Source organism: Melospiza georgiana, chromosome 4, assembly GCF_028018845.1.
Source record: "Melospiza georgiana isolate bMelGeo1 chromosome 4, bMelGeo1.pri, whole genome shotgun sequence".
NCBI classification, from domain to species: domain Eukaryota; kingdom Metazoa; phylum Chordata; class Aves; order Passeriformes; family Passerellidae; genus Melospiza; species Melospiza georgiana.
In genome coordinates, this window is record NC_080433.1 from 48860680 (window position 1) to 48885087 (window position 24408).

General features: G+C 43.8%; 1 protein-coding gene across 1 annotated transcript in view; it reads left to right on the plus strand.

The window, feature by feature from the left end:
* Positions 1-4643: 4643 nt before the first annotated feature.
* The window catches only part of PPM1H (protein phosphatase, Mg2+/Mn2+ dependent 1H), a 130033-nt gene continuing 110268 nt past the window's right edge, over positions 4644-24408 (plus strand). The window contains exon 1 of the mRNA XM_058022256.1: positions 4644-4920. Coding sequence (XP_057878239.1) covers positions 4685-4920 — 236 coding nt within the window. The 5' untranslated portion in view covers positions 4644-4684. The remainder of the gene's footprint in view (positions 4921-24408) is intronic.

A 24408-nucleotide genomic window follows, 5' to 3' on the forward strand; every position in this document is an offset into this window, starting at 1 on the left:
CCCCGTGTGTACAACTAGTTTCACACCAGCCTAAAAGAAACTTTGTATATTTGCCTGCCCTTCCCATGTCCCCAAGCCACCCAGTGCCTCAGCAGGTCTCTGATACAATACTTAGAGGAGAACCTGCAGATGAAGAGCACCTGGCCATGAAAGCTAAACCCAGCTATAGTCCCTGTAGCCTGACAAAGCCAAAACACTTTTGAGTTTTGGTCACTTTGTGGTTAGGATAGCAGTAGAAAAAGAACATTTTACCCTAAATTTCATATACGAGGGCTTGGCCCTGATAACATTTAGTGGATTTTGACTCTTTGGAAAGCAGCCTTCATTTGGACTACCCAGCTCATGCTCTGTTGGGGACTGGGTTGGATGACAAAGCCTTGGGACCATCACAGTAATCATGGTCTGATGGAGATGCCCTCTCTGAGCTTCAGTTCCAGAAGTCTTTCAAAAGGAAATCCATGTATGGAATTAATATTGACTAGAGGATGGTGCAGTAGATCTCAGGTATAGCAGAGGAAATATACCACTTCAAGTATTGCTAACATTTATTTATTTTTAAGCTTAATTGGTGCTTCTGCATGCAAAGGGGCAAGAACACCAACAGCTTCCTTCTCATCAGCTCTGATAAGCCTAGAAATGCTGGGAGTTGCTGAAGGCAGACAGAGATTGGGTATTGCTGGAAGTAGGATTGATGTCTTAATAAGAGGCATTTTGTCCTCCACATCACTATGATGCTTCAGGCACTGTGCTTCTGAAGGGCCTTTCTCTAGAGATAAAGAGCTTCCTCATGCTAATTAAAGGTTGCACAGTCCTTTTGAAAAGGTAAGAATAACTTCATTGATCACCACATGATGTGGTAATCTTCCTGAGTAGAATCATATGCAAAAATAAGGCTTTCCGTGTTTTTTGTATGGGGAATTAACAGAGAAGTGCAACCAATTCTTTTGTCAAAGCTTTTTTCCCCCTACATATACAGCTTCATCCTGTAATGTCAGGCATGTATTCTGACACACCCTCTTAATGTGTTATGCAGCTCAGTTCACACCTGTGGACATTGACTACATCTGTGATAACATGACCCAGAAGTTCAGACCTGCAGAAAGGGAGCATTAATCTCACATCAGACCTGCTTCTTCTCTCACCAAAGTCTTTGGGAGATTTTTATTTCTTTTATTCAGAGCATGAAAAACACAGGAAAAAACCTTCAAGTAAGCAAGCAACACAAGGTATAAATGAGGTACAAGCTAGTGGGAGTTACACTGTTGAAATAAATTCCACATTCCTGTGAGGCAGAGAGCCCCAAGCATTGCCATATTATGCAAAATAAACAAAAAGGGACTTGCACCAGAAATATTTTTATTATCAGAAAAATTTTAAATACATTGAGTCAATGCACTTTCACTGGATACACTTCCAACTACTCCACATATTGTACTTTCTGCTCAAGTACTCACAAGCTAGAACCAGAATCTTTACAGCCAAGTGGATATTTCATTTTGCAAACCTTTTCTTTATTTAAAGTGAATTTTCTTACAGTTCTTTAAAAAAGTAGCTACAAAAGTAAAAATCAGACACAAGGAAATGGAATGAAGCTCCATCAAGGTAAGGTCAGATTGGACATTAGGAAAAGTTCTCACTGTGTTTGGTCACTGCAACAGGCTCTCCAGGGAACTGGTCATGGCATCAAGCCTGTCAGAGGTCAAGGAGCATCTGGACAATGTTCTTATCCACATGGTTTAGCTTTAGGTAGTACTGCAAGGACCAGGGAGTTGAACTCCATGATCCTTATTATGGGTTCACTACAATTTGAGGTATTCTATGGTTCTATATAAAAATAATATCTACAGAAACATTGTGATAGCCCTAAGAATCTTTTTCTGACTATAAGTATTTGTCTTCCTTTCCTCCTGGTTGTGTGGAATAAGTTGATAACTGGAGGGCAGGACTCCAACCCAGAGGGACCTCAACAGCCTGGAGAAATGAGCTAACAGGAACCTGCTGGAGTTCACCAAGAACATGAGCAAAGTCCTGAAACTGGCATGGGGAAAACCCATGGGCTGATGGTCAGGAAGGCATCTCTGCAGGAACAAGCCTGAGGATCCTGGCAGGCAATAAAGTGAGTATCAGTCACCAATGTGCCTTTGCACATATTGGGGTGTATTAAGTGATCACACCCCTCTGAATGGCACTTGTGAGAGAATTGTGTCCAGTTTGGGGCTCCCCAGCTGACCTACTTGTCCAGCAGTGGGCCACCAAGGTTCTGCAAGAAGATGCTGAGATAAATGGATTTGTTCAGCTTTTAGAAGGCAAGGCTAAGGTGGAGAAACCTTAGTTCTGCCTTCAACCACCTAATAAGACAGTACAGAGAGGAAAGAATCTCAGAGGTATTCTCAAAGGTGAAGCGTGATAAGAGGAAACAAACACAATCTGCAACAGAAATCCCAAACAGATGGCAAGGGAAAAAATTATTTAAGGGGTGGTTGAATATTGGAACTGGAGCCCAGAGAGGCTGTAATATTTCCATCCTTGAAAATCTATCCATGGAAATATTGAAAACTTGACTGGATATGTTTCTGAAGAATATAACATAACTTTAAAGTTGGCCCTGCTTTGAAAAGGAGCTGGAGGACATGATTTTCAGAAGTCATCTCCAATCTGCTTTCATTATGATTAAAATGACTGAATTTGTTAAATGCTGAATATGATGCATAGCAAGGTGGCATAATTCAGATGCTTCAAAGAGCTCAAATGAATGTGTTTCTGGCCCACACACAGCTTCACTCCCCATCATGGTTACCCATTCAGAGAGAAAAGCAGATTTGCTCCAATGTCACATATAAGTTAACATTTTAAAAACCCCTCTAACCTGACATCTTTCTTTTGCATTAGTCGTGGGATTGCAGAAGGACAGAGAGTCAATTTTCAAACATTTGCATAGAGAATTCAGGCTCAAAATTTTATTGGAACTCAATATCAAAACCTTTAAAAGTCTACCTGCCACCAAGAAAAATGTCTGACTTGGACCAGGTGGATCATAGGGTGGGAGATATGGGGAACTTGCTGAGCCCTGCAGGAACTGATTATTACTTCCTTTGAGAAGTGAAGCTTCACTTCTGACTCAAAAGTGAACATGATCCTCTTTCCCAGAGAACTCAAGGCATCTCTGTACTTTTAAGCATGAGGAGGCTATATCCCTCCTATTGTACTGCTGTATCCTTACAACATTCTTGTACCAGAGGTAAGCATCCACACATTTCAAACTGCACAGATCTGTTTTGAGTGGTGAGCTGCTAAGCTGTCTCCCCATATGTCTCATCTGGGCTTTTCCTTGTCATCTAGCAGAGATAATAGTTTAAACTCTAACATATTACTTCACATTTCTGCCTCGCGTTGTGTGGAATAGTGACTGCAGTATGGGGTCGGAGAACAGACACTGCATTCTCTCTGTTTTAGTCAATGATATTTTTCAACATCTTTGGGTCCAATAGACTGCAAATTTAAGTTCCAGTACTTCAGTACTCTCAAGGTTTGCCGCACCTTCCTCGTTCATTTCGCAGGTCATTGCCTTCCAGTGAGATTTACAGCTCTCAGGAGGGCTGCAGAATCACAGGGCTCAGACAAAGCCTTGCTTCAGAGGACAGACTTCCTATATGTTCCTGCTCCATTCCTACATTTTCTTAAAGCTTGGCACACCCAAATCTGCAACCTCACCTCCTAATTTATTTTTTTTTTATTTGAAAGAGTATAACATGGCCAAAATAACAGAACAAGAGAAAAAGCCTTTAAAACATCTGTGTCCGCCAATGTGAATATTTTTGACCCCGTCCTTTCCCTTTTGCTCCACGGCAGCATCCCGAACGCCGGGCGGTGCGCGGAGCAGCCCGGGGGCTGCGGTCAGCGCTGAGCGGCGGACGGGCGAGACCGCGACTCCCCGGGCAGCCGGGGGAACCAGGGCAGGCGGGCAGCAGGGCTCGCCTTCGGCCACTGTCCCAGGTTCTTTTTCTAGCAAATGGCTTCCTGGGGAAAATATCCTTGGCGGGTTTGAGCAGAAGGCGAGTAAACCCTCCAAGCGGAGTCTTGTCCCGCAGGATCAGCGGGCTCTGCCGGGGCTGGGACGGCGCTGGCTCAGCCCAGAGGCAGCAGGGGCAGTGCACGGCGGGCTGCGTTCCCCAGCCCCGGTACGGGAGCCCCGAGCGACTCCGAGCGCCGCCCGGGGCAGCTCATCCCGGAGGCGGCCGCGGGCAGGACGGCGCTCCGGGCCGCATCGCTGCGGGCAGCCGGGGGCGGCCCCGCCGGGCGCAGGCTCCGCCCGCCGCGCACCTGCCGCGGGCCGGCCCCGGCGCGGGGGGGCGGCGGCGCCCGTGCCCGGCGTGTGCCAGGAGCCCGCCGGTGCCGCAGGAGGAGCAGGAAGCGCCCGGGCGAATCCAGCCGCGCTATCACATGACTCAGCAGCCGCTGCCGCCGGGCTGAGTTCACCCAGCGCCGCGCCGGGAGGGGGAAACCTGCGATGAGGCCTCGGTCCCGCGGCTGCCCCTGAGCCCGCCGTCCTCTCGCCCGGCCCCGCGCCCCCACTGCGGGAGCGCGGCGGGGCCGCCGGAGCCGCCTCCGCAGCGCTGCCCGCCGGCGCGCCCCGCTCCCCGCCCTGCGCGGCGGCCCCGGCGCTGCCGCCGCCGGCGGGGGTACTATGCTCACACGGGTGAAGTCCGCCGTGGCCAATTTCATGGGCGGCATCATGGCTGGCAGCGCGGGCGCCGACCACGGCAGCGGCGCGGACTTGCCCCTCCGCTTCCCCTACGGGAGACCCGAGTTCCTGGGACTGTCCCCGGACGAGGTGGAGTGCTCCGCGGACCACATCGCCCGCCCCATCCTCATCCTCAGCAAGGACACCCGGCGCCTGCCCTGGACCACGGGCTACGCGGAGTGAGTACGCGGCGGCGAGCAGGTGGAGCGCGGCCGGGCCGCTGCCCGCGCTGCCGGGCGCACCGGCGGCCAAAGGGGCGATGCCGAGGGAGCCCCGGCGCTGCCGGAGGCGGGGGAGCGCAGCCCCGGGCCTGCGCGCCGGGAGCGGCGGGGGAAGGTGCCGGGGGAGGGGAGCGGCATCCCCGGCGCCCTGTGTCCGGCCCTGGCCGCGGCTCTGCACCTGGGGGGTTCCTTCCCGGGAGCCCGAGGATGCAGATCGGCTGCCCTTGAATGTCCCCGCGGGAGTGGCCGCTACGCGGGTCGGCAGAGGATGCCCAGGGGCAGCACCGGGCTCCCCTACCCGCAGTGACGGCCCTGGGGGCGCAGGGGCCGAGGATGGGACACCCGCGGGGACTGAACAGCCGTCTCGGTCCTTGACCCTGGAATAAAAAGGGCTTTTGGTAGGAAACCCTGTTTGGTTTGTGCGTGTGTAAATATTTCTCGCTGCCCAGGAATGGTGAAATGTGTGGGGTTTGGAGCACCTTCCTGTGGCCCTGACAGCCGTTGTGCTCGCTGCTGGGGACTGGCTACATATGTCTAAAACGCTTTTCAGTTTGGGGAGATGCTTGAGGACCACAGGCTCCAAACTGAAAGAAAGAAAAGAAAAAAAAAAATCCATTGGCTAGCCCCCAAACTGGGCTTTCCAAATGGTTTGTTGCCCTGACTCACTCATATAATGGTATTTACTTTAGAGGGTGTCTGATCAGGACCTGGTTGTAGCCTTGCCAGCCAGGCGAAAGGCAGTGTTCCTTTGCATGCATCCAGCTGGCAGTGGGAGTAGCTGCAGAGGCAAGGCATGTCCTTGCACTTGATGCCTTTATCGGTAGGCACATTGTTTTCCTTAAGGATTCTGGGTGCAGGATTCAGTATTTGGTTTCTTTCTGTTACTGCTTCTAAGTCTTAAGCATGTCTGGCCATCCATTGTTGCTACCAACTCAGAGATTACTAAAGTTACTAAGTTAGCCCTTTCAGACCACAAGTGTTCTGCATAGTCTCTTTAGACAGATATGAATTCCCCTAAAAGCTGTTGCAAAAACTACAGTGAAGGCTTCACATTGTTACTGAGCAATCACTAGCTTTATTTAAAAGGTTGTTACATTATTGGGGATGCTGAAATGGGAGATTTAAAGAGAGAGTTTAATGAAAAATTTAAAGAATTTTAAATTGGATTGTTCTCCTCAGATTAATAAAGAATTGAATTATTGAGCAAATTCCCCAAGAACTGTAAGTTTAAATACTTAAAAGAAAGCTCTAATTGTTCTGCCACTATAATAGTCCCTTTAAAAGCCCTTCTTTACCAAAATAAGTACATGCTGCTATTTTCAGCTTTGGTCAAGTTCTGTGGCTTTCAGCAAGTAACAGGAATTGCAGGTTGGTGACAAAGTGGAAGGGAGGTTCTCTGGCTCCCAGGTATGTGCGTCCCATGAGCTTCACCTGAGGCTGCTGGAGCAGAAAAATGTGGCTGCTGGAAAGCCAAGGTTTCATTGACCCTGTTGATGAAACCTGAGGCGAGAGAATCTTTGGATAAAATAAATGGCTCTGGTGGTTATGAAAGCAGAACGTATCATGATTGTTTTCATATACTTGTTACTCTTCCCTCTTGAGCTTTGAGCAGCTTGGTTAATTGGGAGACGTAAAAAAGTCACTAGCTTTTTCAGTTCCTGTTGTTATCTGTGTGAAAATAAGTTGCCTTTTTGCTTTGTCTCTGGTGGCTTTTTTGTTGTTGTGGGGGTTTTTGTTTGTTTTTGTTTGGTTGGTTTCAGTTTTTTGTCTCATCCCCTTCCCTTGCAGTTACTGGCTCTGGTGCTGGTGGAACAGACCTGAGGGGAAGGTGGTACTTGTTAGAGAGAACTAGTGAGTGAGTTACTACCCCCTTCCCAGAAGTGTCTATATCATGTTCCAAAATTGGGGTTCATTGTAACCTGAAGATCTCAAATGCTTGCTGTGGAGAAGCTGAGAGGAAAGCACTGCCACCAAAATTGCATTGATTTCCAAAGGCAAAGCATTGAAGAATAAGGAAAAATAAGAAAATATGGACAAACTCAGATTTTGCAAAATACGAACTTTTTTTTTGTTTTACTCATACTGAGCTATTACCAGGCTTTCTGAAAATAATTGTAAGACTTGCTGGGAGATATGTGTTGAAGCTATGTTTTTCTTTTGAAACCTGTTTGAGTTACATAAGAAAAAAAACGGAAAAAGCACCAGGAAGATGAAATTACTATTATACATATTCTGAAATTTGTTGGCTTGGGGAAAGCAGGGAATAAAGCACTTTGATGCTATTATTTAGCATTTTGTTAGTGTCTATATTAAGGAAACTATCAGAACAATGCTTGCCTTTTGTTACAATACAAGTGAGCACTTACAAGATTGTTAGGAGGAAGTTTGGTGTCCTCACGAGCAGCTTGTGATGTAACACAAAGGTCATCTATTTAACTCACATCTTGCTAGTTTGCTTTGGTGTGAGACATGAGAAAAGACTTGCCATACCTGCAGTGTGCTGAGGTGCAGCTTGCCTGACCTACTGCCTTTTCTGTGTTTTCATGTTTTAGCAAATCAGCAAAAGTGATTGCAGTGTTTTTGTTGGTTGGGATGCCTATGCACACAGGGATTTTTACTTCCTGAAGCTAATGAGAGGTTTGTAGACTTAGAAGGTGGGGACTGGCCCAGAAGGTGTAAGGAGAGTGTGTGCCACCTGTATCTGTGTGTACTCTATCTGCCCTGGTGTTGTGAGCCATTGCACAGCAGGGTTTGAGTCAGTGGATTTCTGTTCCACGCCCAGCAGCAGCATCTGTCTCACTATCTTTAGGAAGAAATCCTGGCTCTGAGGATAGGTCACCTGGAGGCTGAGTTTCAGGGAAGCATTTGTAATGTTCGTGTTCTTTAGTTGTTAAACATGTCAGTTTACAGATGATACTGGAGTTCATTGATGTCGTCATGTTGGTGTTTCATCCAAGCTGGAGAAGGCATTTTGGGGTTAGACCTGGTTCCCATGCCAGACTGAAGCAGTTTGTATCTACAAAATATGCATTTTTTAGGGGATTCCTCTTGTTTCTTTGATTCCTGAGGATTATTATTTCTTACTAAACAACGTATTGACAAAGTAGCTCACCCTGTTGACTATTTCTTTTCCCTAGAATCTGTTTGGTATGGGCCTATTGATCTGACTTATTCCCCTGGAACAAGTGTTTCTCCTTCACTCCACTTTCTTCCTCCTCTTGTACTGAACAATTTTTGCAATCAGTATTTTGCAACATTATTCATTCATGTTATATATTTTAACTTATTTCTAAAATTACCTGCTTAGCTCTGTGATATTATGTAGTGAAATGTAAATTAGCCTTTATTTTTTATTATTAACTTTCCCTCTTTTAATGGAGTGATCATTACAGAAAACATGTAGGCAGGCAAATGAAGTCTTCAGAAACATACTTGGTACTGGGATAAAATATTGTTGCTTCCTGACATTTTAGTGGGAATCCCATAGGGACTCAGCTCTCCTTAGTCAGTGAGCAGCCTAAAGGTTATCTTCTGAAATGATTGTCCTGCTGTCTCTTCCTTGCATGGGAGCCCTGAGACCTTGCATTTCATTTCACCTCATAAAGGATGGCAAATGGCCACGTTTCAAAGATATGTATATTCTTATACCACAGACACTTGTCTAATGTTCATCAAGCTCCATAGAATCAAAATTAAAATTGTATCCCACATCCAGTAAGCCTTTTAATTGTCTTTAAAGGTACTGTTTTATTTAGAAATAAACTTTTCATTTTTAATCAAGGGCACCCTTAACTTAGTTTTCTGCATGTGGTCAGATGGCATGCATCAGGAATGACCCTGGGACAGGGTAGTCTGTTAACAAACGTTCTTTTAAGTCTGCCTTTAATCCAGAGGAGTAAGGAGATTTGCTGCTCTGAAAAGTTAAGTGATTTATTTGAATAAGGGAGGGTGGGAGGGATCCTGCCTCACACTTTATTTACTCGTCTCTCCCTCTCCTCTGCAAGCACTCCCGAGGACACCGGGATCTCCTCTAGAGCTTTCGCTGCCCGAGCCATGAGCTGTTCCTTGAGTTTCTGCTTGGATTGCCCTGTTACTGGCAGGGAAGTTTCTGGTTTGGTCCCTTCCTGTGCTGTTCTCAGTGTGTTCTGCTGCTTCCCTGCAGCTCTGCTGATAAGCAGCCCCAGCGTTCAACTCTGAAAGTAACTGGCAAAGTAAAGGCAGGAGCAGAGAGTATGAAACGTGAAATGACCCAGATGATATTCACTGCATCTAAACTCTCCCCAGAACGTTATTTTTCACCTTTTCCTCTTTGCTTTATCTTCCTCTGTGAAGGCAGAGGATGAACAGGGTAGAGCAGAGCCTACCTCTCCTAGCTGAATTCCCTTGACTACATATGGCATGATAAAATAAATGCTAAATTTGCAAATGACAAAGAACTAGCCTGCTGCTCATGCTGGTGGAGTTGCAGAGAAACTGCAACTGAGTAGCATTTTGTGGTAGATAAACAAGCTTAGTAATTTTCCATCCCTTTTGAATGTATATTCCTGCAGTTCAGAATCCAGAACTATCATTGCTTTTCTAAACTGTATGAATCTTGGGGATGGGACCATAGCTGGTTGCTTTTGTGTCACATGTGTTCCTCTCTTTTCTCTTGCCTTTCTGCCATCTCTTTGGAGAACTTCAAAAGGTACTATCAAATACACTTAAGGGACGGGGGAAAAGATTTGATTGTACGTTGTCTGTGTCCTCATGCAAGAGACAATTTTGCCTGCCTTTATAATTTATTTTTTGAAAAATTCTAAATGACACTTCAGCCACCTTTCAGTTCTGAGTTATAATAGGTTTCCAGAAACTTGACTTCACTGGTATGTGTGTTTCTTGGCTTAAAAAGTCAGTTCATTATCCCTGCAGTGTCTTTTGTTTGAGGAGACAAAGTCCAGGCTGTTTTTCCATAATGTTACATTTCAGTGATACTGTGGTTTCTCTGCTCTGTGGGTCTGCAGTAGGAATTACATTTCCTCTTGGTCTTGGTGGCTACTGACCCATAATGAATGCAGAGTTGTAGGTGAAGTGTGATGACTGTGTCCTTCCAGCACTATTACAGTGGCAAGTTGTTATAGTTCAAAATGAAGAGGGGGAGCAGTTTATGGATTTTTTTTTTCTCAAACTGCTGGATTTTTTGTAAGGCTGATAATACTGCATCATGTTTTCTCATGCTCTGTTACTTAGTTTGTAGGAATTAATGTGAGAATTAACTGGAGATCTTTGTTAAAATGCTTTCCAGCATTTCTCAGGGATCATAAACACTTTGAGTTAAGATAACACAGAAATATTCATCTACCTTTCATGTTCTGTCTAGACCAAACTATTTATTAAAATGCTAAGCATTTTAATAATGTTATGAAGCAGGTGAAACCTTAACACAACTGTGAGCTGAGGCAAGGCAAAACAGAGAAAATGCTTGTCCTGAGTTGAATATTTTGATGTTGGAGGATAGCATAGGGCTTGCAACTACTGATTGCTTATTCTAATCCCCATTGCATCTTATTAATGGAAGATAACAACAGCACAGTCCTGCTCCTGTGAATTGGAAGTGGTAGTCTTTCTAAGCCTCACCTGGGAGCATGACTCATACCCCATCTGTAAACACATTTCTTTGTGTGTTCTGTTTGGTACAAATTTCAGGAGGATGAGACTCATGGGGAAAGGAATACTTTTTTTATCTTGTTCTGTTTGGTTGTCAGGTTATGTACACAGAAATAATGAATTACTTTCCTTTTTAAACTTTTTAAAAAACTGTTTGCAATTCTCTTTGTCTAGATGAAAATATTTTCTTTTATTCTTTTTGTAGTTCAGAGCCTTAGACTGAGTAGGATCTGATGAATGCACTAAAAGCTCAAGTCCCATACATGTAGCTAGAGACAACTGAACAGTTTTTCTCTGTAGGAATTATTCTTCTATGCATATTGTAATGTTAACTTTAAAGCATATTGCCTGGCTCTTTGTTTAAGCCTGGATTCATATAAAACTGCCTACAGAAACCTCATGATAATTTTAAGAGCTTCAGAAGTCCCTTTCCTTGTTTAAGACTGTATGCTATAGCATCTAATATTTATGTAATGCCTCTAATCTGCCAAGGGCATTGCAAGTAATAATTTCAGAATAACCTTGGAGAAGAATGTACATTTGTAAATGTATTGGTTCTTCCAAGTGAAAAAAACGCAGCCGTGAGAATAAGTTTTTGCAAGAGATCTGACATGAATGTGGAGAATGACTCTCAAGTTTTAGGTTCTGTTTTGATGACAGAGTTATTTTTCCTGCTGTTGTGTACTTGGCTTTTTCCTATGTGGCTTCTGATTTCTTAGAACTTGCACAGGGGTAAAAGGAGAAAAATAGAGCATAAAAAAGGTAAATCGTGCTCAGGTATTTTGTGCAACTATCTGAGTTGCACAAATGTGATTCCTAATGGGACAAGTATGAAATTCATCCCTCGAAGCTGTCTCATATTGCTAGTCCCTCAGAGGCTTAAGACTAGTGTTGTCTCAGATGTTTCTGAAAGGCTTGCTTGAGCATGGTCCCAGCTTCTGTCACCAGAGCACGACTGTGTCCCCCCAGGCAGCCCTGCTTTGGACCTCCTGCCTTGGCACAGGTGGCACTCAGCAGATGGGAGCTGCAAACTCTCCAGCTCGTTCATTTGCCTGTGCTGCAGCTGCATCACCTGGGATAGGTGTAAGTGGGAGTGGCTTGGCACAGTTATCAGCAGGCATAAAGTAACCTGACAGGGCTGTGCCCCTCAGGGTGAACTGCTTGGAGCCTGTGGATGTGATCAAATGAAACATGCTCAGCTTGACCTTGAAATGAGGCAGTGCTGCAAAGCACAGGTCATTCCTCTGATGGGATCTGGGTGCCACTTGAGAAAGAAATATGGTTTGTGGGTTTAAGGATGGGTTAAGTCAGCTTTGTGAGCTGAATCCCAAATAAGATTTGGAGTGGGGGAGTGCTGTTAATGAGTGCAGAGAGATAATTCAGGCAGAGCAGACATAGCTGCTTTGCTGTGGCATGAGGCTGGAGTCGGTGCTATATCTGTGATGGAGCAGCATTTGCAAGGAAGATAGAGGCTGCTGAACCACATCTAACCTGCATCTTTAACCACTTCCCCTTGGATTTCTGTTCTGATTGAACTGTAAAAGGCAAGAGGTCCTATTGGACAGCAGCACCTTTGTATTAATTGTGCCTTTTGTCGTCTCTAATGATTTTTTCTTCCTTCCTGTTAAACAGAAAGAGAAAGGTGACTTCTAAGAATTGGTTCCCACTTGGCCAGTCACATTTACTTGGTAGGGTATGTTTGGGATGTCCAGGTATAATACACACATTATCCAGAGTGGTTTCCTGATCAGAGGTCAGGTGGAGTAGGTCACAGTTTCAAGTGCTTGGGGCACTAAACAGGGAGCAGAGCTGGTGAGAGAGGTCCCAGCTTGTGCTGGGCTGCTCTGCCCCTCAAATCCAACTGACACAGGGTGGAAGCTTTATGGAATGGTAATTAGAGGGTCCAGCAAGTAGGAGATGGCCAGCAGGTCCATTGAAGCCTTTTGGCTTCTTCACCACTATCTCCCTCATCCAGCAGCACACTTGCTGTTTAGCAGGTGCAGCCAGCTGTACTTGGGGTCATAAGTGCCATGGTTGCTAAGTGGTTGATGCTGCATAAGCTTCAGTAGGTGAAGCTCATAAAATGGCTGCAGGCAGGAGTGATTCCCCCTCCCAATACTGTGTGTAAGGCAAGTGTTTGTCTGAAGAGTTTAACATTCTCCAAATAAATACAGCACACAGTATTTTGTCGAGGGAAGCAGTGCTAGCATAAAGCCAGCCAAAGAGATGTCTGTGGTTCTTGATCACAGCATGGTTTAATTGCTGGAGTCTGAGTGGGGGAAGGACAAAAATAACACCATGCTGAGGCAGTCAACATTAGCAAGTGCAGGAGGGTATGTGGTCAGTGCATAAATGGGGAATGCCAAAATATGGACCCTGTACATAACTTAGCAATCACACTGATTTAAGAACGAAACTCAAAATAGAAGAGGTTTTAGGGGGCTGAGGCCAGCAGGCAACTTTCTGGCATGAAGTAGGGTGGGAAATTTGGAGCTTTGCTCATTGTTTGGGATCTGTATTCAACACAGTGAGGCTTAAGGGGGAGAGAATCTGCTGAGGGAGTCTCAAGCTGCTTGAGGTAGAGAGGTGTGGGCAGTGCTATGTCCACAGAGAACCTCTGGCTTGATAGGACTGAAAATCTAGTGTGGCCCAAATGGGGACCTCAATGCACCATCTCCAAGACAAGCAGGAGTTGAACGGATCTGGTCCCCCAAGATCATGTCAGCCTTTCCCTCCTCTGGTGTGGGGAGATCTGTCTGTCCATCGCTCTCATTTGTCATAATGCCAGCTTGTTTTCACCTCTGTGAGCAATGTCAGACCCTGTAGGCTCTGCACTTCCCCTCTTATGAGAGCAGGTCTGAGGTCCAGATGGTGACTGTGGCTTAAAGGTGGATTTCTAACATCTTTTTATCCCCCTCCCTATTTCTTCTTTCTCAAGTGCCACCCTAAGGTGTAGTTGATCTTGACTGTTTTGATACTGTTCAGGTTCTTTGGCAGGCAACGATAAGGACACTGAAACTGTGACGTGAGACAGCCAGCTTTTGCCTGATTTCAGGGAGAAAGGGTGAGGGGAGGGAAGGGTAGAAGACCATGTGCTTTCCATGGTAGTATTCTGCTACAATAAGGGGACAAATACACTGAGCTTTGATTGCATCTGATGTCCTGTATACCCCTGCTCCAGAAATCCTGCAGCAAAATGTCCTTGGACTGGCATTACAGGTCAGTGAGATTGTCCCTTTATAGGCACAGCTCTGTTTCCAAAGTCTTTGCAGTTAATTTCTTCTTCTATTTCATCTTCTGGTCCTTATCTAAGTGCCTTTTGTGCTGTCCTGTCTATCTACTCCATTGCATAAAGGTACAGACAAGAGGTGAGTTCTTTGCTCTCCTCTGCTCCCCACTGAGAGCCCTTCTGGATTTCCCTGATTTGTTTCTCTGTCCTTTGTGTCCTGTTATGATAATTTCTGCTTTCCAAACTCCCTGCAAGGAGCAAAAAAGATCTATCTCCAGCCAAGTTCTGCAGCAGATCACTTTTTTTCCTGCCAACATTGATTCATTTAGGCCAAGTATGATTTTTCTATCTTTAGGTATGTGTTAGAGACCTCCTCGGAAACAGATGATGCGTAGTGCATGTTTGTAATGCTGTAAAATACCTGTCAGTCATAACTAACAATCTGGTCCTTGGTGGAGTTTAACATTAGAGGTGGGACTGAGGACACATCTCCAGCTCTTATAACTTGAGCAGTGCTCCATTTTGTGCAGATGTCTTGTGAAGACAGAAAATAAGTTACCTTGCTGTTCATCAGAGATCCCTGTATTTTCCAGATGAGACAGGTGACCATGTGAGCTCATGGATTTTGTCAGGTTTTGAAACAGTTTGAGTGAAAGGTGGGTTTGGGGAACATTTCCACTTCCCAACTTCCAGCTAAGTGCCACTAATATGAAAAAAAAAATATTCTTTTCTTTTCCCCTTCTCTCTTGAGGGAAGTTGTTATTTTATTGTTGGTTGTGGACTTTTTTCTTTTTCATTCATTTTCTCTGCTCCCTGTTGGGGAGGAGAGGGCAACAAGCTGTGAAACTTAATAATGGGCAGCAACCTTTTTCTTTCTGATTGGGAAGAGCACTCCTTAAATTGGTTCAGGCCCAGCCTTGGTACATGAGAGCAGGGTCCTCTTCAGCAGGTTTGGTGTTGCCCTGGATGATCAGTTTCCAAGGCCAGGACCCCCGTGTTGCACTCCTGTCCCTGCCCTGCTGGCCAGGCTCATGGAGCAGCTGGACAGCTCTGCTCCTGCTCTGCAGGGCAAAGGGTTGCACCTCCCCTGGCTCCAGTGGCCCTGGGGAGAGGGGGGTTGGTGCCTTTTCCTCTGCCCCATTGCATCCCTCCCACTGTTAACTCCATGGCTCCCAGTCTGTGCAGGTGCCTTGGCAGGCTGAGTGAGGGCCTTGGGTTTTTAATTTGCTCAGCAGTAGGTGATGCTTTACTGTGCAGTACAGCTAGAGTCCTTAAATTGCTGCTTGTCTGTTTTGAAACCTCATTTTAAAGAGCATGCGTTTTCTTCTGAATTGGTATTAAAAATCTTTGTTTCATGAATGAATGCTAAAGTTTGGAATTGAAACTAGATTTATCTGAACTAGTTTTTGTTTTTCTTTGCTGACCTTATTTGTAGGTGTCCTTGACTCAGAAAGATAAAATCCTTGAAGATAAATGGGGGAAAAAAAGACCTTCTAATTTCCTAAGTTCAAACTTGCAACGTTTATCCTTTAGAAAGTTTAAAAGTTGTGCAGTAAAACCTGCATTGTATTTGTGGTGCCGTGGAGGGGGTGGAGTATGACATTAGATTTTGGTGTTTGGAAATGAAAAATACTATTCATAAAGCTAGCCTCAGTGGTTATTGCTGCCTATGTCATGACAAAGGTCAAAGTTTTATGTATGTTTGGTTTGATATGAGTGACTTACATTTTGAAGAACATAAATAGAAAATTTTCTACTCTTCTTCATCTTCCCCTTTGAACAAAAAAAAAATTGTTTTTCAGCTATTTTCATGAGTAATTTGAAGATTAGAACTTAGCCTTATTTGCTGGAATGGATAAGGCATTAAAATGTACACTGATCTCTTTAAACAGATGTACATCAGCTCAGTCTTGGAGGGCAATCCCCGCTCCCTTACCTTGTCACTCCTCTCATCAATCACATCTCCAAACCTGGGCTTGCAATTCATTTTGTTGTTCTTCTCAATAAACTTTAAGATCAGTGTCTCCACAGCCCTTACAAAATCTAGATGGCAACTTCTTCAGGCTGTGGTTCCCTCTGGGATGATTCTCAATGTCATTTTAAGGTTGTTCTATTCCTTTCTGCTGGTGCAAAGCTGGGAATTACAGTCTGGTTACTTCCTTTGGCAACCTCTCCAGAGTAATCCCTGAAAATCCTAGGTCTATGGATGGTAATTCTATTAGCTGTTCAGCAAGCTGAGTCTGGAAGAATGCAGCTGGTGTGTGGGAATGTGGGAAGTTCCCCATCTCTGCCTTTAATCCTGCTTTTAGAGGGGAAAAAAGTTGTGGGCTAATGTGATTAGCTGTAATTCCATTCTTTCTTGGTTTTAGAGAAGTGTCTGATTCCTGAATCACAAGCTAGTTCTGTGAAGTGCCTTTGTAGAGGGGAGAAGGAACTATTTTGGTAGCTCAGCTCATCTATCTTTGAAAAAGCACGGGAATCAAGAGAAGAAGAAATTCTCATAGCCAGCAGTTAGTTTCTAGTTCTTGCTGCACAGCATAATTTAGAAATCTGGAACTAAGAGCATGTAAATGGAAACAGAGGAAGAGCATAATCCTTTCAGGTGTGTGTGTATAAACATGGGCATGGAACAACTTAGCACACACTGCCCATGGTTCTTTGGGGCTTTGCAGCCCAGGGGTTTGTGTTATCAGCTGATATGTGACAGCTGCTGCCAGGACTGGCAGTGTGGCTGGTTTAACACAGCCCATTGATAGGTCTGTCTCTATAAAAGCTGCAGCTTCTACCTGGAGGGAATGATCTGGAGATCTCTTTTCTCCCTTGAGGCACATCTTTTAGTGCTAAGGGAGCAAGAGGATGGACTTCTGTGGGAGTGCCATGTGAACTGTTGGAAACGCTGTTGGGTGCTGGAGAGGGGCAGGGGCAGAACCCCCAGGAGGAGAGGAGCACTGTGCTGCAGCCTGGGCATGGGCAGCACACTGCTCTGGGGACAGAGAGCAGCATCCTCTCGTGTGAAAGGCAAAAGGCAACATGAGCAGATTAGTTGTCTCAAAGGTTCCATGCTCCCTATGGCCATTGTTTGGGGAGAAGGAAGTGTCACCCTCACCAGCTCAGCCTGCTTTCTATTTCCATGGGAAACTAAGGCAGGAAAATACCTTGTGTGTGTCTTGTCTGTTTGTTGGAGAATTTAAAATGTCTGCCTAGTCTTGGGGTCAAATACTGCCTGAACTCTCAGTAGTGAAGAGCTCTGGCAAGGATGAGGTCAAAGGACTTAACTTACTTCTTTTTTTGTTCAAGCGGCAAATTTGAGATTCTTCAGTTTAGAGAAATTGTGTGAATTGAGGCTTTTCCTTGACTTCCTGTCAGGTTCCCCCTCCTCTGGTGTCCTTTCTTGCCAATGTGGCAGCAGTGACGCTGGGCCAGGGAGTCCTGGTGGCAGCTGCCCACAGAATCCCAGGGAAGAGAGGGAGTGTGCAGGCACTGCTGGGACGGTGCCTGGCCAAGCTGTAACACTGCTGCTTGCTTCCATTCCCAAAGGATTATTGCAAGGTGGGAGCAAATTCACTGAGAAGGAGTATTAGTCACTTCTGTCTCCTGTGTTGAGTTGCCTCAAGTGTTGATCCTGCTGCAATAGTTCAGATGCTTGGGACAGATGATGCTGTAGCAACGAAATGTTGCAATATTAATCCTATAAATTTATAGGCTCAGTCAGGCTGGTGTTTGAGAGGTTGTTTGGAACTGCCGTGTTTACAAGTAAAAACTCTCACTTTGTTTGAATGTGGTTTGAAGCACACTGCCTCTCCTGCACTTACTTACAATCTGGATGGTTTGGTATGTGGTTTAACTGCTGTGCTCTCTCACAACTTTCTCTAAGGCCAGAAAACCTGTTTAAGCTGTCAAATAACTGAGTACCTTCCACCCAACAGCAACAAAAAAAATCCTCAAAGCTCCTCCCACTATCAAATAAAGGGGGAATTTCTGTTCTTTTCCCTTTGAAATTGCTTCATATTCCCTGGAGAACACTAAACCACTGGAAGAGTAGATGAATTTCACCTTGGAGAAATGTAGTGGTCTTTGGCAGGGATAATTTGAATTGGTGTTACACAGGTACCTGTTCTGAAGATACAGTTACCCCTCTGGTATCGTTTTGGAAAGCATGCCTATGATCAAAGTAGGATGTGATAGTGGAAAATGGGTTGCCTCTGGAAACTCAACATTTAAACCACAATAAGACTGTGTTCACTCTTAATTATGGGCAGAGCTAAACAAGTGGGAAACATAGAGGATTTGAAAGAGGGGGAACAAAAATGAAGCCTAAAAAGTCAGGAGAGAGCACACTGAAGGCAGGCTAAATATTTTTGTGTTGGGAGAGAGGTTTGACAGCAGTACAAGTCCCTGTGACAGAAAAGGAAAAGCTGTAAACAGCAAAAAAGATAATGCTTCCCTGTGTACCTTAGAGTATATAGGCAGAATTCATTGCATGAGGACATACCAGGGCAGTTTGTTAAAGATGTAGTTCAGGGTCTCCTGTTTCAGGAAGTCCCAAGACCCTGGATTTAAAGGTATTTAAAGACAGGTATCTTGAAAACCTAAAATCTTCCCCCACTTCTCTTTTTTCTATGCAATAGAGAACTTTTTCATGTTTGCTGCATGACAGGTGTCTGCTAGGCATTAAGGGCATTGCTCTGCCACGGCTGGGTTCGTTCCTGAATTAATCTCTTACTTCTCCCACTCCCACCTGTGCAATAGAAGGCAGTGCAATTAGTAGGGTACAAACTGAGCTGCTGAGAAAATTTTTCCAGAGTTGTTTATTGTTATTGTTTGGAATGATAATCCAGAGTGTTGGGGCTTTACTCTGGTCAGCAATTAAGCACCAGCAGATGTTCAGTCACTGCCCCACAGTGGGACTGGGAAGAGAATCATAAGGGTAGACATGAGAAAACTCAGTTTAATAAAGACAGTTTAATAGGTAAGGCAAAAGCAAAACAAGGAATCCATTCTCCACTTCCCATGGGCAGGCAGGTGCTCAGCCATGTCCAGGACAGCAGGGCCCTATCACACATAATGGTGACTTGGGAAGACAAATGCCATCACTTCAAATGTCCCTCCCTTCCTTCTTCTTACACCAACTTTTATTGCCAGCATGATGCCATATGGTATGGAATATCCCTATGATCAGTTGGAGTCAGCTGTCTTGGCTCTGCTCCCTCCCAATTCCTTGTGCACCCCCAACTCATTCACTTGTAGGATGGGGTGAGAAAGAAAAATGTTGCCTTGATGTTGTGTAAGCTTACTCTGCCCTAATAAAAGCATCTCTCTATTTCTGACCCTGTTTCCAGCATAGATCCAAAACAGAGCCACACACAAGCTACTATGAAGAAATTTAACTCTGTCCCAGCCAAAACCACTACACAGAGGAAATACCAAAAGGTAGGAGAGGGCCCTTCCCTGGAGACTGCAATAGAAAACAAAAGTGGCAACACAAACTACCAAAAACTGATATGAACTTCCTTAAAAAAAACCCCAAATAACTCTTTTAATTTTGGGGAGCATTTTCATTTTAGGAATGTGTATTTAAAATTGGAGAAGGCAATTTTTTTTTGTTTCAAGATGGATGTGCTTATTTGATGCTATTCCAAAGTAAAAACTTTTCCCCAGAAAAGAATTGAGGAAGGCTACCCTCACCAAGAAGAAAAATAATTACTGCTGGCTATTGGCATCATGTAACATCTTATTCTTTGTCTTTCAGTTCTTGTGTAGTATTTTAACTCATATTTCAGAAAAAAAAAAAAAAAAAAAAGCAGGAGAAATATATCCAGATCCCCTTTTTCTCCCCCTCTTCTGCTGTGAGAGTAACAGCTCCTCAGAAGCATTGCAGACCTGTGGGGCTCTATGCTGCTTTCCCTAGTGTTGCAAGATTACTTCACAGAAGTCAAGTGAATATCCTATTACAATAAACAAGCCAGCATCGTAACAGGCAGGTTAAAAGGCACCAAATATCTGTGACTAGTGAATGGATTAGTCATAAAGGATCATTGGACAAATAGCTCAGTCTGGGGCAATGGCAAGGTGGTGTTGACTTTGAAAATAAGAATGGAATCTGAAAACTCTTTCCCTAGTCAGATCTTTAACAAGACCAGGAGGAGCTAAAGTATTGATGAGGAAGTAGTTCTACTCTCAAGGAATTAGAGCAGGTGGGATTTGTTTTCTGTGCAGAGGAAGGCGCTTGCAGTGCAAAAGCACCTGGTGCTCACAGTAGCATGTCACAGTGCAGTGAGGGACCAAAGTCACACAGGCAGCTGTGGTAGCATTTTGCCAGAGCTTATCTTAACCAAAGTTCAAAGCATGTTTGGAATTTGTGGAAAGAGGTGAAAGTTTCCATATGTAAGGCACAAAATAAACTTGTTTGGGAAGCTCCTGCTAAAACTTTTCCATAAGATATTATTCTCCTGGGACTGAAAGAGGGAAGAATGCATTAGGCATATCTGCAGATCATTGCTTATCCAGTATTTGTCAGCAAAGTAAACCTGGTCCAGAGTGCAAATTTAGCTAAGTAAAATGTACATCTGTGGGGCTATGGGAGGAAGTGTGATTGGAGGCTTAAAAACGAAGGTGAAAGAGTTCCAGCTTGTTGTTTTAGGAAACAATGTGAAATCTGAACAAATAACGAAGTGTTAGAAGTTACATACTTCCAGGTAGCTATGTAAGCTGTGTGTACCCTTGACCAACTTTGGATGGATTGTAGGAAAGGTTCTTCCCATTGTCTGTGTCTGTTCACCTTATGCTTTGCTGCCCAGAGATGCAGAGCTATAAAAGATTTCATTTTGCAACAGTGATGTTACGATTTGTGGACAAGGAAGCCAGTGGCCATGGCTATGGAGTGGGGGCTAGATCTGTCTGTGGTGGTCTGCAGCTGATGGGAAGGATTTGCCACAGAAGGCTTTGACTTGTCACAGTCTCTCTGTGTTCTGATGTCTTCAGATCTTCTGAAGAAGGAGGTGAAGCAGGTGATGTGACTGCAAAGCTGACTTCTATCCCTCCTCTCCTCCATATTTCATGGATACAGTTTCTGTTACAAAGCAGTTAAATATGTCAATTGCATGGCAGAGTAGTCTGACAGTGTAGCTAAAAAAATGTTTCCACTCAGCTAGCTGTGAATAGGTCTAGAAATCTGAGCATAAGAATTTGACAACTTCTTGAAGCCTAGGACCATCACTGGTGTTGCCTTGTTACATACAGGGGCTTCCTGTGTGAGCAGCTGCCTTGGCTGGTGTTAGCAGCTGAGGAATGTGCACCACAGCTGAGAGTATAGATTTCATCTGTATGTGTTGGTAATGACCTATTAGATGATGTTTTGAAAAAAGCCATTTTAGACAGGTTTTTAAAGAAAACAAACCCATGACCTTTGTCTGAAACACAGCCTCTCCTTATTCAGTGTGCCCAGCAGGTTGCCATACTGTGGGTAGTTGTGTTTGTGAAAGTGTTTTGTTTTCTTCTGCTTATTACTTTCCTTTGGCCCTTCCCATGAAATTGCTCCTGTGAAGTCTCATGCTGTTCATTTGTAACAGTTGAATAAAATGGAAAACTTCTAATTATATCTAAGAGTGCTGCCACTTGACTTGAGTACTATATGAGATAAAAAAAAGCCATGTTGCTCTATTTTTCAACTGGTCTAATCTTGCAGGGTGGCAGATATGTTTTGTGAATTATGTTGATCGTTTTTCCTTTGAATTAGTTATGTGGCAAATCAACATGAAACAGAACAGTTCTGTCTAAAGAGAGACAATATTTGTAGTCTGCGATGTCCAGTGTGGCTGTGCTGTCCATTTTCTGTGGAGTGCTAGGGGACAAGGAACTTGACATCATGCTTTGATTTCTTAGATCTTGTCAAACCTACTGAGGTTTGACCACAGACCAAGAAATCCTTATCCCCAAAACTAACATCTGAAGCAGCAATGTGTTACTTGCAACCCATGTGTTGCACTTACCTTAAACTCACATTCTTTTTCTGCCCTTAGTTCTTGAGCCTTCAAATAAACATCAGTCTCACCAAAATCTTTGTAAACAACAAACTCCCAATGCATTAAAACAAAACCAAAACCAACAAAAGAGAAACAACAAAAACCACCCACACAACAACAATCAAACAAAAGAAAAAAATCTGAAACTGAGTTGTGCCAGAATAGATTCAGAGAATCATGGAATGGTTTATGTTGGAAGAGACCTTAAAGATCATCCAGTTCCAACCTCCTGCCTTGGGTGGAAACAACACTGTTTCTAATAAATGCTTTGGAGGGCAGAGCTGTAGGAATTTTGAAATTTACTTGTGCTTTGAATACAGTAGACTCTGTCCAGAGCAGTGGGTGACTCTACACCCAGGAACTTTGCTCCAAACAGTTTGGTGAAGGTTTGGAACATCTTTCATATCTTCCTGGCCATGATTTTCTGAGATATTTTAAAACAAATCCCTGAAAAATCCAGAACAAAATGAAGAAGAAAATGGACCTGAGAAAATGGACTTTTTAAAAAATGGACCTGGAAATGGACTTTTTTAAAAATGGAGAAATCAAACTTACTGTAATTCTTCTGGATATGCTTAATGGAAAAAGCTAGAGATAGACATATGGATAATGGTAGGAATACCCCTAGGTATGTAGAATGGCTTTATGGCCTGACTTGCAATTGTACCCTGCTCTCCTTCTTTGCCCCACTTCGTTCCCTTTCTTGCAGCACCTCACCAACTAGTACTCTTCTTGTCTGATGAGGTGTCCTGTGTTCTACCAGCAGTTTGGGTTTTTTTTATAGTTTATCTGCATGTAGTTAGAAGTTTTCTGCATTTGTTCATTTCTGAAGAATTTCTGCATACTTTGGGGAAAGCATCATGCTAAGTTAGAGCTCTGTCAGCTATTGTCATAAAAGATGCTGTTGCTCTCTGCCGACCTCATCTCCCTGATATTATTTTGATAGTGGTCTATTTTAAGCTACAGTCAAGAACAAAATCACCCCCAAATTTGATTGTTAAAAGAAACACATGCCACAGACCTACAGTAAGTCTTTTGGAAAAAAGCCAGTAAGATTAAATGCTGTCTGAACTCCCAGATGGTGAAGCTAGCAAAAGATTACACTTAAAGATTGTGTGAAACCCTCCTAGTCACTGAGAAATAGTTATAATATGTGGGATGCCTGAGAAATATTAAAACAATTATTTGCATAACACTGACTTCCATCATCAAGTATAGTTGTCACATCTTCAAGTTTTAATAATCCTCATTTTTCTGTGCCTTCTAGATTCTGTTAAAACCATCAGGATTTCCGAATTTCAGAATATGGTGGTATTTGTTGACAGTCAAATACTAATGTGGCCTTTATAGGTTTTGCTAGAAAAAGAAAATGGCTATTTTCCTCTCTTATTTCAATTTCAGAGTCTGTTTCCAACCATTGCTACTGTGCCTTCTGTTTTAATCAGGACCTGGCAGAGGGATGGGAAGTGTAGGAGGACAGGCAATTGATGTTTAATCCTTCATATGATTTCTAATTTCTACTAGGGCTGATTATACATGCATCTAGAGCAAATAGGCACACATGCATATGCTAAATAGAGATACATTATGATTTTCTTGCTACAAACAGTGTATCATCTTCCACGGCCTCCCTGGTTTGGGCCTGGTAAAATTCCTTCTTATGTGTTTTCACTTCTTCACTGTTCTTGCAGATGGAAAAACCTTGATAAAGATTCAGAGCTTGAGAAGTCTTGTTTCTTAGGAGATTTTGTCGAGCTGTCGCTTCTTAGATCAAAATTGGGCCTTTTTTGTACTGGGTAATTAAAAATGCTGTATAAACTGCAGAATTCCCTTGAGAGGTTGTGATAATTGGGTGGTTGTGATAATTGAGTGGTTGAGAGATCATTTTATATGAAGGTTGCAATAAATCTAATGCTTTGTTAGAAAACTAAGTATAAACCCTTGCAGTGTTGTGTAGGCAATAGAATTGCTGCTGCTTTGTTACATGGTTGAATTTGGCCCTTTCATCTCTTTGGTCCACATGGGCAAGGTGTCTGTTTTGCAGGATTGGCAATTATTCCAGGACTGAAGGCTGGGACAAGTCTGATAGCTGTCCCCTAAGGGTACTTTGCAGGGGCATTTGTCAGCAGTGAGGAGTGCTGTGGGGAGAGTTGCATGCAGTTCTTTTGTTTGGGGTAAAGATTCCTTGTTTTTCTGTTTGGTACATAAAGAAAAAGGTAAAAAGAAATCTCTCTATCTTCACATCATAGTTTGTATCTGTAATGACTAGGAGTTATTTCTGTATTATTGAGCGTTTCCTGCTCTGGTAATTACTGGTGTGTAGCATGCTGCCAAATGGTTTTATAAATCTGCAGAGACTGCAGCTAGCACGGGAAGTCTATTAAAATAACACAGACACTTGATTTACAGGATTTCTCTCAAATTTTGCAGTTTCCGTGCTGCAGAGCACAGACACAGTGCTTACAACTTTATACTGCATTTTGAAGTCACCTTGACAAAATTTGAGGTGGCTGTCACACTTCTTGGGATGAGAAGGGAAAACTACAGGGA